The 13,625-nt window shown below is 42.7% G+C and overlaps 1 protein-coding gene across 1 annotated transcript in view; it reads left to right on the top strand.

The window, feature by feature from the left end:
• The window catches only part of BUB1 (BUB1 mitotic checkpoint serine/threonine kinase), a 44,428-nt gene extending 41,500 nt beyond the window's left edge, over positions 1–2,928 (top strand). The window contains exons 21-25 of the mRNA XM_039531011.1: positions 57–218; positions 457–614; positions 696–873; positions 1,570–1,676; positions 2,436–2,928. Coding sequence (XP_039386945.1) covers positions 57–218; positions 457–614; positions 696–873; positions 1,570–1,676; positions 2,436–2,631 — 801 coding nt within the window. The 3' untranslated portion in view covers positions 2,632–2,928. The remainder of the gene's footprint in view (positions 1–56; positions 219–456; positions 615–695; positions 874–1,569; positions 1,677–2,435) is intronic.
• The last annotated feature ends 10,697 nt before the right edge of the window (positions 2,929–13,625 follow it).

Below are 13,625 nucleotides of genomic sequence, written 5' to 3'. Positions count from 1 at the left end.
TACTAGATAAACCTATTGGATTATATCACCATTTAATATGGAGTGTTTGGTTACAGGTGCAGAAGCCTGCAAACCCTTGGGAGTTCTATATAGCATCTCAGCTGATGGAGAGGCTTAAACCAAGTGTGCGACATCTCTACATCCAGTTTTATTCTGCTCACTTCTTCCAAAATGGAAGTATATTAGTTGGTGAGCTATACAACTATGGAACTTTACTGGTAGGTGCACTAAGACTTGTGGTCTGAAGAGATATATTTGTAACCTTTTAGGAATTAAAATACATTACAATGCATAGTAATCCATTGTTCCAATTTGCTTTACAAAAACATGTGTTGTAGGTTTATTTTCCACTACGCTGTTTTGCAAATATGGAGCTACAATGTGTATTATGTAAAGCTATCTTTCGGTGTGGTTGACATTCTGTCTCTCTTCCCATCCCCATATCTTTGTTTACAGAATACCATAAATATTTACAAAAAGCTTCCTGAAAAAGTGATGCCTCAAGCACTAGTAATCTATTTTGCTGTAAAAATTCTATACATGGTGGAAGAGCTCCACAACTGTGGAATCATTCATGGTGACATTAAACCTGATAACTTCATACTTGGAGAAAGGCAAGTATTTCCCTTTAGCACCAAAACTACTATCCTTTTGTATTGTGGTTTTAATAATTATGTGGCGATCGTTTACTGCAGGCTTTTGGATAATGACACCTGTGACATAGACAGTCTCTCTCATGGGCTGACAGTCATTGACTTGGGTCAGTGTATCGACCTGAAACTCTTTCCTGAAGGAACTGCGTTTACAGGAAAGTGTGAGACATCTGGATTTCAGTGTATCGAAATGCTGACACAGAAACCATGGAACTACCAGGTATTAGATTACATAGATGTAATAATCTGAGAACTTGGGCCCCGATCCACAAAGGTACTACAAATCCATTACATCCCAGTTTTAGGCTCCCTGCAATCCACAAAACCCCTGCCAAACCCTATTGGTGCCTAAACTCACTCAGCTCTAAGTTTCTGCCTCTGAGCATGCACGCTTCCATCCCATTGTAGGCGTCGGGATGCCTTGTGTAGGGAGCCTAGGTGCTAAACTCAGGCTTCGTGGATTTTAACGTTTATGTGGGATTCTGGGTTTGTTTGAGGGTTTTTTCCCCCCTCTCTAGGTGCCGAAACGTTAGGTGCCATGATGCTCCATGTTGCAATGCCTAAATCTCTTTGTGGATCTGGGCCAAGGTGATTAAATTCTGGCCATCTGATATGAGTCCAGCACTTAAACTTGATAGGCAGGATTCTGCATGGATGAAGCAAAACAGGTTTGCATTTCTATCTGCTGTAACTTCTACTGATAACTAAGTTCACAACTGTTGTTACATAAAGGCCTGATCCTGCAACTTCTGCTCAGATGACTTGTCCAGGTGAAATCCTAAGGTAACAAGAAGGTAGCAAGAAAATATGTTCCACAGATATTTGAGCAGCATGAGTTTTCAGAGCACCTTTTAAGTAATAATGCTAAATCATTAATCTGAACTTCTTTGCAATAGACACATCTCTCTCTTTTTAGACTGATTACTTTGGAATTGCTGGAACAATATACTGCATGCTCTTTGGCACCTACATGAGGGTAAGAAATGAAGAAGGGATCTGGAAAACTGAGGGAGTCTTCAGAAGGTTGGTCTCACTGCATCTTAAGGGGAGCTCCTCAGGGGAACCTTTTTATAAAATGCAGCTAAAACTACTCGTTTTAGATGGCTAGAGAGGTTTATCTTCTGCACCCAGTTCTGGGGAAGCTGCTAACATAGAATTAGCATTTAAAGTGTCTTAGTTATCCTCCTGATGATTTTTAAAACCCATGATTCCAGGCTGAAGTGTGGTGAGTTCATACGCACACATGCTGCTTGAGGAGGCATTGTACTTGATGCCGGAAGCCTTTCTGGCACAAACTGCTTTTTCAGCAGTGGACGTGCCAGATTCCAAGAAGTTAAGGAAAATTTACAACAAATAGACTTAACACATGACAGTACACTAGTCAGCAAGTTTGACTGGCTCCTTTGTAACATGTTGCTTAGTTAAATTGCATTACCTTATCTAAGGAGTAAGGTCCACAAATGCCCTGGGCTGGAAGTTCCTGTGGGGATGAAAACATTGGCCTGTTTAAGAAGGCAATACACTCTATGGGGGAGAGTGGGGCTAGAAAGAAATTCAACTATACAGTCAAGTACCATAACAGGACAGTTGTACTTGTTGCCACTGAATGACTAGAAAATACACTTGTTTCTTCCTCTTACAATGGGTTTCTCTAAGTGTAGGTAACTCACTTGTTTGCTGTAACTGGAATAAGTGTACTGAGCAGGTCAACTGAAACTAAATATATTAAGAACAGTCTTGATATGCTGACGCTGTAATGAAGTACTTGTTTTTCTCTTCTAGGATTCCTAATGCAGAATTGTGGAATGAGTTCTTCTGCAGCCTCCTGAACATACCAGACTGCCATCACCTTCCATCTTTGGGAGCTTTACGCAAAAAGCTAAGAGACTTGTTCCAAAAGTCATATGCTAAGGAAATAAAGTTCCTCCGCAATCGGCTTGTGGTGTTGCTCATAGAAAAAAAACGTTCACGAAAATAACCCTTGAATTTAAAGACTTCAGTTTCTCTTACTATGAAGAGAAGCTTTCTACATATACTTTTTAAATGTCATGTCTTTTCAAAATACACTTGGTTTGCTACTGATCTTTGAGTGAACTTTGTCCTTGACAACTTGAATATTTGCCTCTGCTGTCACGGAGAAACTAATCTACACAAGCTATATGACTTTTTAGGAAATTCTAACTTGAATGTTTAAAGTTACTTTGGCGGACTTCAATGTGGGAGACCAGCTGGAGGTCTCATGCAGCAGTAGTAAAACCTCCTTTGCTTTCAAAAACGATGATTTTTTTTCTACCACAAGGTATTGTCCATAATAGTTACATCATGTTGGGTATATGATGCATAAAGATGAACTGATAAACTGATGGAAAGTAGTGGCTGCTTTGAGACCAGTCATCATGGTCAGTTAGGTTCATTATGGGCAAATGGAGGAAAGGCCCAACCAGTTCATAGATTCCATGGCCAGAAGGGACCATGGTGATCATCGACTGACCTCCATAACATAGGCCAGAGAACTACTTTGACCTGAAACAAAATGTTTCCTGCTTGGAATCCCTTTTAGAGTGTCTGACAAGGCTGTAATGCCCATTCAAATAGCTTTCAATAGGCCTTTTTTTGTAAAGAAAGCAAATCTGACCTGAAGAAATGTGGAGTGCAACATAAAAACTGGATTTAATATCATCTCTGACAATTGCAGGAATTTATCCAGTATAGATTAACGTCTATCCTCGTCTGAAGTTAAGGCTTCTGTTCAGACCACCAGAACTGATTAGAATTCTGGACCAGCTCTCTGCACAGGAATTGTAATTGTGCCTGTGAAGATGCCAGGATTCTTTATCTGGTAGCTGCTGCTCAGAGGCAGAGACATTAGGTGTCACGATTGCCACTTTAGGAACAAAAAAAGAACTGTACTTCCATCATGCTTGGCGATGTAATTAAATGCTGTGTCCTTTTTTAGAAGGTCACGTGTTTCCAAACCTGAGCTCACCAGGAACACAGCATCTCCAGCCGTCGGAACACTTGTTTACTGAAAGGAATGGTATGCAAAGTAGTGACACTGCTGCTCCCTAATAGGCTGGATGCCAGTGAATAGAGGTTACACCATAACTCAGAAGACTGGCAAGCTTAGGCAGAACCTGCTTTACAATTAACTCTGAAAGAGTTACTGTTTAATGTAGCTTTCCTCAGGAGCTTGAGACAATAGTGGATGCCACATGCTGATGCAGACCTTCTGCTTCCTTTGGTTTGCTCAGCCTCAGAGACCTGTAGGACCTGAAGCAGGTGTTAAGCTTTCTGACCTATGTCATACAGGGCTTGAAATAAGAAGAAAGTGTTCCCTGCCACTGTAGCATAAAGGTTTAAACAATGACACCCTGCTTTCCAGCTGGAATCTGTGCTGATCTTTATGCACCGCTGGGAGACTGAAACAGTGTCCAGGACACCATGTGCTGGACATTATCACTTCTGTGCTTCAGAGTAGAACAGTGACCTCGAGGGAGGGCATTGCCCAGTCAGTGACTGGCTGGGTTAAGAGCACTTGATTCTTCAGCTAGCCATTCACCTACAGACAGTGACCGGTGTGGAGACAATCACTACTTTACCCCAGTACACTTTCTTGTCTAGAAGCTTTATGGTGAGTTCCCGTTACAAGTGCTGTGACAGGGAAATAGATTTGTGACAGTTTGGGATGCCCATCCTGTTCATCAGACCACCCTTTCCCTGCTTTTAGACTTATACTGCCATCTGATACCCAGCTCCAGCTCCCACATCACACAGAACCAAGAAAGGCAGAGTTCAGAAACCCAGTGGCAGCTCTGGGTAGAAGTCTCCTGTTCCAGGGCTGATAGCACTACTGGGCTGAAGACAAATTGTGACAAGCAGAAGGCTTCCTCCACTTTTAGAGGGAAGTAGGATGGAGCCAATATGGCCTGGGGAGAGGAGAATATAACTGACACAGGCTACTAATTGATAACTTAGAATGTTACGGGAATTTTCGTCACATTTGTAACTATTATGCAGCAATATGACTCATATTGCACGCTTATTCTAGCAAACTTGCCTCGCCAAACTCACAGAAAGCCTTGAGGGAAAAAAAGTAGTCAGTCACTAGAATCTTAATTAGATATGTGAAGGGTAACCTATTTCACATCTAGCCCAACCTCTGCCAGCAAAGGGAGAACAAGCTTTTATGGGCACCACCTTCCCTTTCAACACCACCACCCTCCACTGCTTGCTTTGTTCAAAACACTCGATTCAAAACACAGAAGAACCACTGACTTACAGTATTTTGCAAGCACTTCAGTGGGTCTAGTCTCACATGCCTCCAGAAATGAGGCTTTCGCTGTTTTCATAGGAGACTGTTCAAAGGATGTGCATTCCCTCCTCACCACTGTTTATCTTTTGTCCTTTCTATTTGTCTTGTCTATTTAATTTCTGTTTTGTACCCTAAAGGCTGTAACCCCTCCTCTATTTAGGAGCCCCTCTACCTGCCTCATTTTCCACTGTATTGTGGAGTTTGCAAATTGAAACTTAATTAGTTGTAGTAAGAATTCCCTTGCAGCCTGTAATTAGAACATAGAATTTAGAAGAGAAATCCTTGCTTCACTAAAGGGCAAATTACAAAGATTACCAATTTGCTAACACACAAACACAAATGCAGCTTGCTGGCAGAGGGCTTGCACTGAGGTTACCAAGGCATCACCCTCTGGTACGTAAAAATATGCAGAATGCTTTGTGGACTCTTGCATTGGATTCTTAGATCATTATGCTCCAGCATAAGATATTGATGCTTTCTTAGTACATTTTACAGAGCTTGTTGCCTGGAATACATTTCCAGCATACGAAGTGACACCTTTTGTCCTATGTCTATAGAAAGGAGTTAGAGTACTCATTTTTACCTTTTTTGTTTTTGCAATAAGTGGAAAAAGTGGCTGCAGTATGTAACTGGAATAAGTATCTAAAGCACCCACATGCACTTTGCGTTATATGTAAGAGTATCTTAATTCTAAATACAAAAATGGGCCTGGTCTTTTAAATAAACAGGGAGCTCAAAAAAATCCAACTATAGCAAAACATGCATGCCCAGAGACCTCAAATTTAAGACTTAGAAAATAAGCGATAAAGATCAAAAGCAATTAAAAATAATCTGCTTATTTTGCAATATTGTCTACGTTCTGACATACTGCAGTCAGAATTTGTGTCATGGGAAAAGTCTGAAGAAGAGCTTAAGGAATACCTGCTTGTATATTTACATTCTCTTGCAGAGGCAGGTTCGCTGTCCCATCAGGAGTAGCAGTAATTTCTTCCGCAACCTTTGGATTTGTTGTTTTCATATCAATCTCAATCTACAAAGGCAAAGAAAGATTTAGACAGAATGGATATAATCTTCTAACTAATTAAAGACAATTTACAACTGAGCACTAGCATTACCAAATCCAAGCCATCCACTTGGCTTGATGTGGAAAGTTAGAGATGCTTTCACTAGCAATGTAGTATTCTAAATTGCACTTGAACAATCTAATCTGACTATGAAAGAAATCTGCTAGTTAGGCCATCTACCAGTGTCTGCCAAATGCCGCGCAGTTCAGCAGGAGCCATGTGGCATGTCTGAAGCCACAGGCAAAGCACATTTAGCACTATTTTAATCGCTAGTGGCTAATCTTTGAAAATCTGTTACTCCTTGATTTCTGCACCAGAAGAGTTGAGCATATGGGGCAGCTGTGCTTTCTGAAATAACTTCAGTAAAGAGCTATTTACACAGAGGTAAATGAAGCATTATTCAGCATTTAATCCAAGACAATTCAATTCATCTGCATTTTTCTGTATTCACCCCTCGTTATTTGCAAGTGTGAGGGAACTTAAGTGTGAGGTGGAATCACTTATGATTCTGTTTCCGCCCACCACCAACCTCCTACTTGACTCTGCACTGAATTCATAACCCTGTGTTTATAACATTCTGCAGTCCTGGGAAAGTGGGATGGCACAGCTGCCCTTATGGCATGCTGGAGCAAGGAGGGAATGAGCTGAGATGGGAAAAAACTCGGGCACAGCAAACAGAATCCTCTCCCTCTTATTCTGACTGGAAAAATAATCTTGTGAACACTGAGTGTGAGAGGGTTTGTATGCAAAATAGTTGTCTAATGTGTCATCCATCCTCCACTGAAACTCAGCTAAACAGCATCTATTCTGCACCAGAAAACTTTTATATATTAAATATTAACCTTTATAGACTTTAGTAGACAAAGAATGGCAATGCACAGGAAAAAAGTCTCTAAAACGAGTGAAAATACTATAACTGTACTTAAACAAAGTGAAATCATTCACCAATTTTTTGTTTATATTAGATGATTTTCCCCCCCCCCCCCCCCAAGACCTAAAAATCAATGGTCTTTACATGAGTAAGGGTTTGGAAGTTTCTGAATAGCCAATATGCTAAAGTGCCACAGACACTTTAAAACTGGGTGATAGGACAGTTCTTAAGATTTATTCTTGAGTCCAGCCTAATTCTTAAAAAGTGCCATAGAACTTGGTGAGAAACTCAATATTTGCTCACTTCCTAAATAAGATTTTGTTAAATGCCAGTCCCTCAAACTTACCCAGGCTGTGACATTCATGATTTCTTCCCATCTCATTCAGATCCAGAGATTATGATAACTGCTCTGCAATTTGGAGGTTCTGAAAACCAAACTAGGCCCTCCTGATATCAGTGGAATTTGATCGTGGGTTAGCACAAGTATAGCTCAGGGTCTAATGGGGCCTACAAAAATCTGTTGATGGTGATTATGCATAACATGCAAAGAACCCAGCTTCACAGTCAACGCCTTCTAGCTGGTATGTGTAGCCTTCTGATTAGTGAGAGCCTGATAAATGTTTCAAATCTTAATGCAATTAGCAGTCAGGCTCTGGCCCAAACACCCTCTGTTGTGAGGAAATGTGGGATCTCAGGAGCAAACTTCCCAGTATGAACACACACTAATAGTTTTGGGGAAAGCATAAGTGTAAATAAAATGAAGAAGAACTGAAGACAGGAATGTGTTAAGTTATGCAAGCTGGGAAATTCCAAAACAGCCAACAGAGTGGGAAGATGTCTGGTAGAATATTAGAAAAACCTCCTCTGCTTTTCTTTCAAAGAAAATAGAAATTTTATTGGATCACTAATTTAAAGGATAGTTTCAGTGTATGGCAGGGTAGGGGGATGTCAGAATTATCAAAATTAATCTCACATTTTGGTATATGTTGGAGAATTCTTGGAGCAAACTTGTAAAATATTGTTAAAGATGCTAAATGCCAAGGTGGCGTAAGCCTGGGCATTGTCCAATTCCAAAGCAGCAGCTCACAATGCAAGATGGAAATCTGGCATCCTTATCAGTTTACAGTGTTGTAGCCCTATCGGTCCCAGGATGACTTGAAGAAGAGCTCTGTGTAGCTCAAAAGCTTGTCTCTCTCCCCAACAGAAGTTGGTCCAATAGAAGATATTACCTTCCCCACCTTCCTTCTAATAACTCATCTGTGTAAACTGGTAGGCTAAGAGCACCACAGTACAGCACTAACGGAGAAGTCATAGCATAAGTGATTAAAGTCATGACAGATTCATTTAAGTTAATACATAAGCATTTAGTTTTATTCTTTCTGAATCACCTACATTCTTATTAGGAAAATCATTACCCCTCTGTCAGCAAGAGCCCTGTAATTATCATGTGTATGCACGTTATAATCATCCACTTTACAGAGATGAGCAATAAAGGTCTCCCCCCACCCCACACACACACACTTACTGCCATCTTGCCCTCTGAAAATCCAAAGACACTGCAAGGTCAAATATGACCTAGAATTAAGGGTTTGTACAAATAAGATTACAAAAATTATGGCTAATAAAATCTTACTGATTTTATTCCAGTGGAGATGTTTTATCTATTAAAACCTTCACCTACAGCATTTGCAAGCCAAACATTGCAACATTTCTCATGTGCATTTTAATTGGAAAGTTAGAATATACTGCAATCAGAAATTGAACTGGCCAAGGTGTTTCCCTGGTCCTAGCTGAGAGAAATACTAAAGTTATGTTTTTAACCCGACAGTGTCTTTTATAAAGTTAAGAGGATCCTCTCCATGGTTTAGAACTGAGCAGCCACTTTGAACTGCACTACTCCAGATAGAGTGAATGGGGGACACTTCTCTCACACACTACTTTTTCCTTTGGTTAATCCCCCTTCTGAACAGTCTACTGAGAGACAGCCAGCCTTGCACTGTTCATAAGCTTTATAGCTGCACTGTGAGTTATGCCTAAGGAGTGAAGGGAAATTCCCATTTCATCAGGTCATTCCATACAAACACTTGTTCTCAGCAAGAGTCAAGTCCTGCAATTTAGCTCTGGAATACCAGTTCAAGACGGATGGCAAATTCCTCTCAGATTAAGTAGTCCTCTACTCTAGGGGCAATTGTTAAAATCTGTGGGCATGGCATCCGTACTATAAATATTGAGTAAACATTCAACACAATAGGTAATGAGCACAAAAACTGAGCAGGTCTCTGCTGAACACTAGCCGTTTCCTGCGGGTACCAATGCTCTGGAGTTTGTGGCTGGCCAAAGGAAGTTAATGCCTAGCAAAAGAACATTGTTAGCTTCAAGATCGCATTCCTGTCAGGAGAGTTTTATGGCTATTTTGAGAGCTCTGACACTGAAAGTCTTCTGATTTACTTGCCTTGTTTTGGCAGCAATTTGTGTGTGGTTTCCCATTTGTATGGGGTTTTCCTACACAGCTCCTGGAGACAGCTGTAAAATGCTACAGAGATTGTCAGGGGGGTTGAAGGGCAGGTGTCGGATGAGAAACTCCTTTCAATATTATTGAAATGTCTGCTAGACTTGAAATCCTACAGCATTCCCTCATTTCCTGTCTCCTTAGGAAGGGAAAGACGGCACCTTATATGCCCTGCGTCACTGGGAAGTTTCTTTAATGATGACAACGAACATAGCCATGTCTGTAAAGGGGAATTTGTTTTCAGGATCCTAGAGAGAGAAGCAAACAGCAAGCGCAGAGGCAGCCAAAGGCAAGAGTGAGGCTAGGATGGGCAGGTATCTGGGTTAAACTGGTGGAGAATCCACAGCCAAAGGAGCAATGCCATTCTCTGGCAATTGCCCTAACACCCTGCCCTTCCTTGTGTGGGGTGGACCCCCCAACAAACGGTATCACTGCTCCTCTCTGAAGGCAGCAGCTCCAATCTATGCAGTCTCTCCTTCCTTTACAGCAGCATCTCTTGTGGGTTTGTAGCCTGGGTTCCATCACCAGTGCTGAATTTGTATGATTGAGCTGCCAATCATTGCTTGCAGCCACAGACGTGTTACAGAAAGAAAGAATACGTGAGTGTCTGTCTCAAACCCTCTGAGCTGAGTTTGAATGTAATACTTGGCAATCTGTTTCTCTGTCATTAAGGTTAATAATGAGCCTAGCACACTGGGTGCATTACGAGTTTTGGGAAACCCTGAAGGATGAGGTTTGGCTGAAGCTTGACAGCAAATTGATCAGGAATGCTTCCATAACACAGGAATGGTCATTCGAGAGCTCAGAGAGGCAGTGACCATTCAGCTGCTCTCAGAAACTGGGGCAAAGCTGCACTCAGGAAATAAAAGTGAAATAAATCTGCCTACATCCTAATTGTGTGTGCCGCTCACAGCCGTGAACTTAATAGCAGAGGGCTCCATGTGAGGTGAAGGATCCATCCAGGGGCCAGTGGTGCAGTGCTCCTAACTGCATAGAGCACATTCCACAGGGAGGGTCCAAAATAGCAGCACTTTATGGAGGGTGCTGGGGACCTGAACTTCACTTAACAAGCTGATAGCCACCAAAGACAAGTCAGGGTGTTGCACAGCTAATAACGGTTGCATTGGTGCACCACAGCAGAGAAGCAATGGTACTGTAACGATGATGATACATGGAATCACGAGCTCTCTTAAATGAGAAAGATTTACCAAAGACAACAAGTACAAGCTATTGACCCAAACAAACAGGCTTCCACACACCTTGAGCTCCAGCTTTGTCTTTTTTTGTTGACCAAGGTACAAATTCTGTCTGGTACTCTGTACAGCATACAAACACTTCTATGGCTAAATCCACAAAGGTATTTAGGCAACTAACTGCCATTTTAGGCATCTAAGACCAAAAACTGGATGCTCAAAAGCCCCACTCAGCTGCTACCTAACCCTGTTGGAACCTGTAGTCCCTAGATACCTACATTTCCACTGGTGGGGTGTCCTAGGTGCTTACATTTCTAACAGCCGGCATGCGGAAAGCTACTGAAGTTCTGACACTGCTGAGGTACTCAGAATCCTCAAATTAGCCCTTTCCCCACCTGCTGGGCCTAATGCAATAATCAACAGCACTAATGCCCTCATAGCACAGTGGCTTGAGCACTCCTTTAGAATGTGTGAAACCTGACTTCAAATCCCCCCACTCTCTGGTGAGGAGAAGGGACTTAACATAGGAAGCCTGCTTCCTGTTGGGTACTCTGGGGTGTAGATTTCTCAGTCTCTCTTATTGAAGCTGTTTTACTTTATATCAAATATGTAAACATTCATCGGGTCAGAGAGAGAACATGGCTGATTGTCCAGCACAGTGCTTAGAGCTGCTCTCCTGACAGACCCAGGCTCCGGTCCCTGCTCCAATGAATATTTAAGTACTTCATACAGTGGAACAGCTCCACTAGCCATGATTGTGGGAGGTGGGAGACCTGCATTCGTGCCTTGCTCTGAATTAGGCGGAGGTAGGCTATGAACTGTTGTCTCCTGCCTGAGAGCTCTAACCACGGGGCTATGACTTTGTAAGAGTGGTGGGGGCACAGCCGCCTTGGCTTTTCTGGGAAAATGGACTGAGTGGGTTTAGGCACCTGCTCCAGGAGAGGGTTCACAGCTGTGAATCCCAGTTGGAGCGAGGTGCCTCCCTCTGACCTGGACTTGGGCACCATTCTCTCTTTGATGGCTGGGGCTTAAGCCTCAGCCCCTCCTCCAAATTTCCTATTGGCTGGCTTAGGTGGCTTCTGGCTCAGTGTGCTGGCTTCTGTGACTCCCATTCATGGCCGCTTAGCTCTCCACTGCATTGTCTAGGTGGGGGCTGGGGCGCCTAGCTCGGGGGTGAATTCCACGGGGTGGCACTGTGCCTCAGGTTAGCTGTTGTAATACTGAGCCGGGGTCCCCTTTGTGGATCTAGCCCCTTCTGGCAGCACACTGCACGGCACGTTAACATACCATTGCAAAGCCAAATGCTTGGCGTTTGCTGTTTTATTGTACCTAGGGATGGCCCACAACTATTTTGGAATCACTGGAATTGTTTCGAAGCCCCTTTATCCCCCAGGGAAAGCACCAAGTCCTCCTTGTTCCTATAGGATTGTTCGTGTAATTGCTCCATTTGAAAAGCAACCTCCAAAAACTTACTTTTCATTAAGAAAACACTCTTCAGAAAGCTCCCCCCAAGCATGACATTGTTCTGTATTTTATTCTCTGAAGGCTAAATTAATGTTATTTTCTTTCTGCCCTGGGCGACCTCTACCAATCTGTAGGCCTTGTTCACAATGAACTATCTGTACCAAACCCCCAGACGCATGTAAAGATTCTTTTAAGTTATCTAATTTTGTTCTAATTCTCTTCACACAGGAACAAGGACCGATGGCGCATATATTTGTAATGCGGTTATCAGTCAGGTTTGACATTACTTCTGCCCTGATGTATTTTACTGTCTCTTCTTTACAGCACAAAGAAGAGTCTATGCTGAACAAAGGGCCATGCTAATACAGAATTGCAAGGAGTGATACAAGTTGGGCATCAGTTCTGAGATGCGTGTACCCCGACAGGGAGGACTGGACAGGTCTGTACACTCTGCTATATCATTCTAATGACACAGTCGTGTAGCAGAACCAGACAGCTGCGTTATTCTCCAGTTTTTTCAGTAATGGGCTATGGTTTGATCTACACTTAAAAGTAGGTTGACATAGCTATATTGGTCCACGGTGTGGAAAAAAAACCACACCCCATTGCAGACACAGCTATGTCAGTGGTAGATGGAGGGCCGGCTCCAGGGGCTTTGCCGCCCCAAGCAGCCAAAAAAAAACCAAAACCCGCAATCATGATCTGCAGCAATTCAGCGGGAGGTCCTTCGCTCCGAGCGGGAGTGAGGGACCCTCCGCCAAATTGCCGCCGAATAGTTGGATGTGCCGCCCCTCTCCAGAGTGGCTGCCCCAAGCACCTGCTTGCTAAGCTGGTGCCTGGAGCCGGCCCTGGGTAGATGGCTTCCATCAGTGTAGCGACTGTGTTTGCGGAGGTTCCTACACTGACACAAAACCTCTTCAGTTGGCATAGGCTGTGTCTGCACTATGGTTTATGCCAGCATAGCTACTGTGATGTAGCTATGCTGGGGTAGGGTAGACATACCCTAAATTTTTATTTCTTATTCCTCCTCCCTCCCAAACACAGTCAAATAGGAGCTGATTCTGCTCTCATTAAATCAATAGCAAAACTCCCATTAATGTCAATGGTGTAGGAAAAGGCCTATAATTAGGAACATATTGTTAGTAATAATAATAATAATTGTATTTTTATTATCATAGTGCTAGAAGTCCCAATCATTGGCTAGGACCCCATGGTTTCAGGAGCTGTACAAACACAAAACCAAAAGGCAGTTCCTAGCCCCAAAAATATACAACTTAAATATAAGACACGAAACCACAGGTCTATAGAGATAGACAAGGGAGTACAAAGAACAATGAGACAAGAGTGGTTGACATGAGTGGCTGTGGTCTCAGCACAGCAGCAGCCTAACTGTTGTCAAGTTTTTTGTAGGCATTCTGGCAAAGGAGTGTTATTTTGAAGGTGGATAATGAGATTGTTTGTAGGAGCTCCAGCCAAGCACGAGGGGCAGGTTGGGAGAGAGCACAAAGGGGCTTGTTTGAAAATGTAACAAGTAGGTGATGGAGACCGGCATGATGGGT

Source organism: Mauremys reevesii, linkage group 3, assembly GCF_016161935.1.
Source record: "Mauremys reevesii isolate NIE-2019 linkage group 3, ASM1616193v1, whole genome shotgun sequence".
NCBI classification, from domain to species: domain Eukaryota; kingdom Metazoa; phylum Chordata; order Testudines; family Geoemydidae; genus Mauremys; species Mauremys reevesii.
The sequence above is the reverse complement of the archived record's forward strand: the minus strand, read 5'-3'. Positions and strand labels throughout refer to the sequence as shown.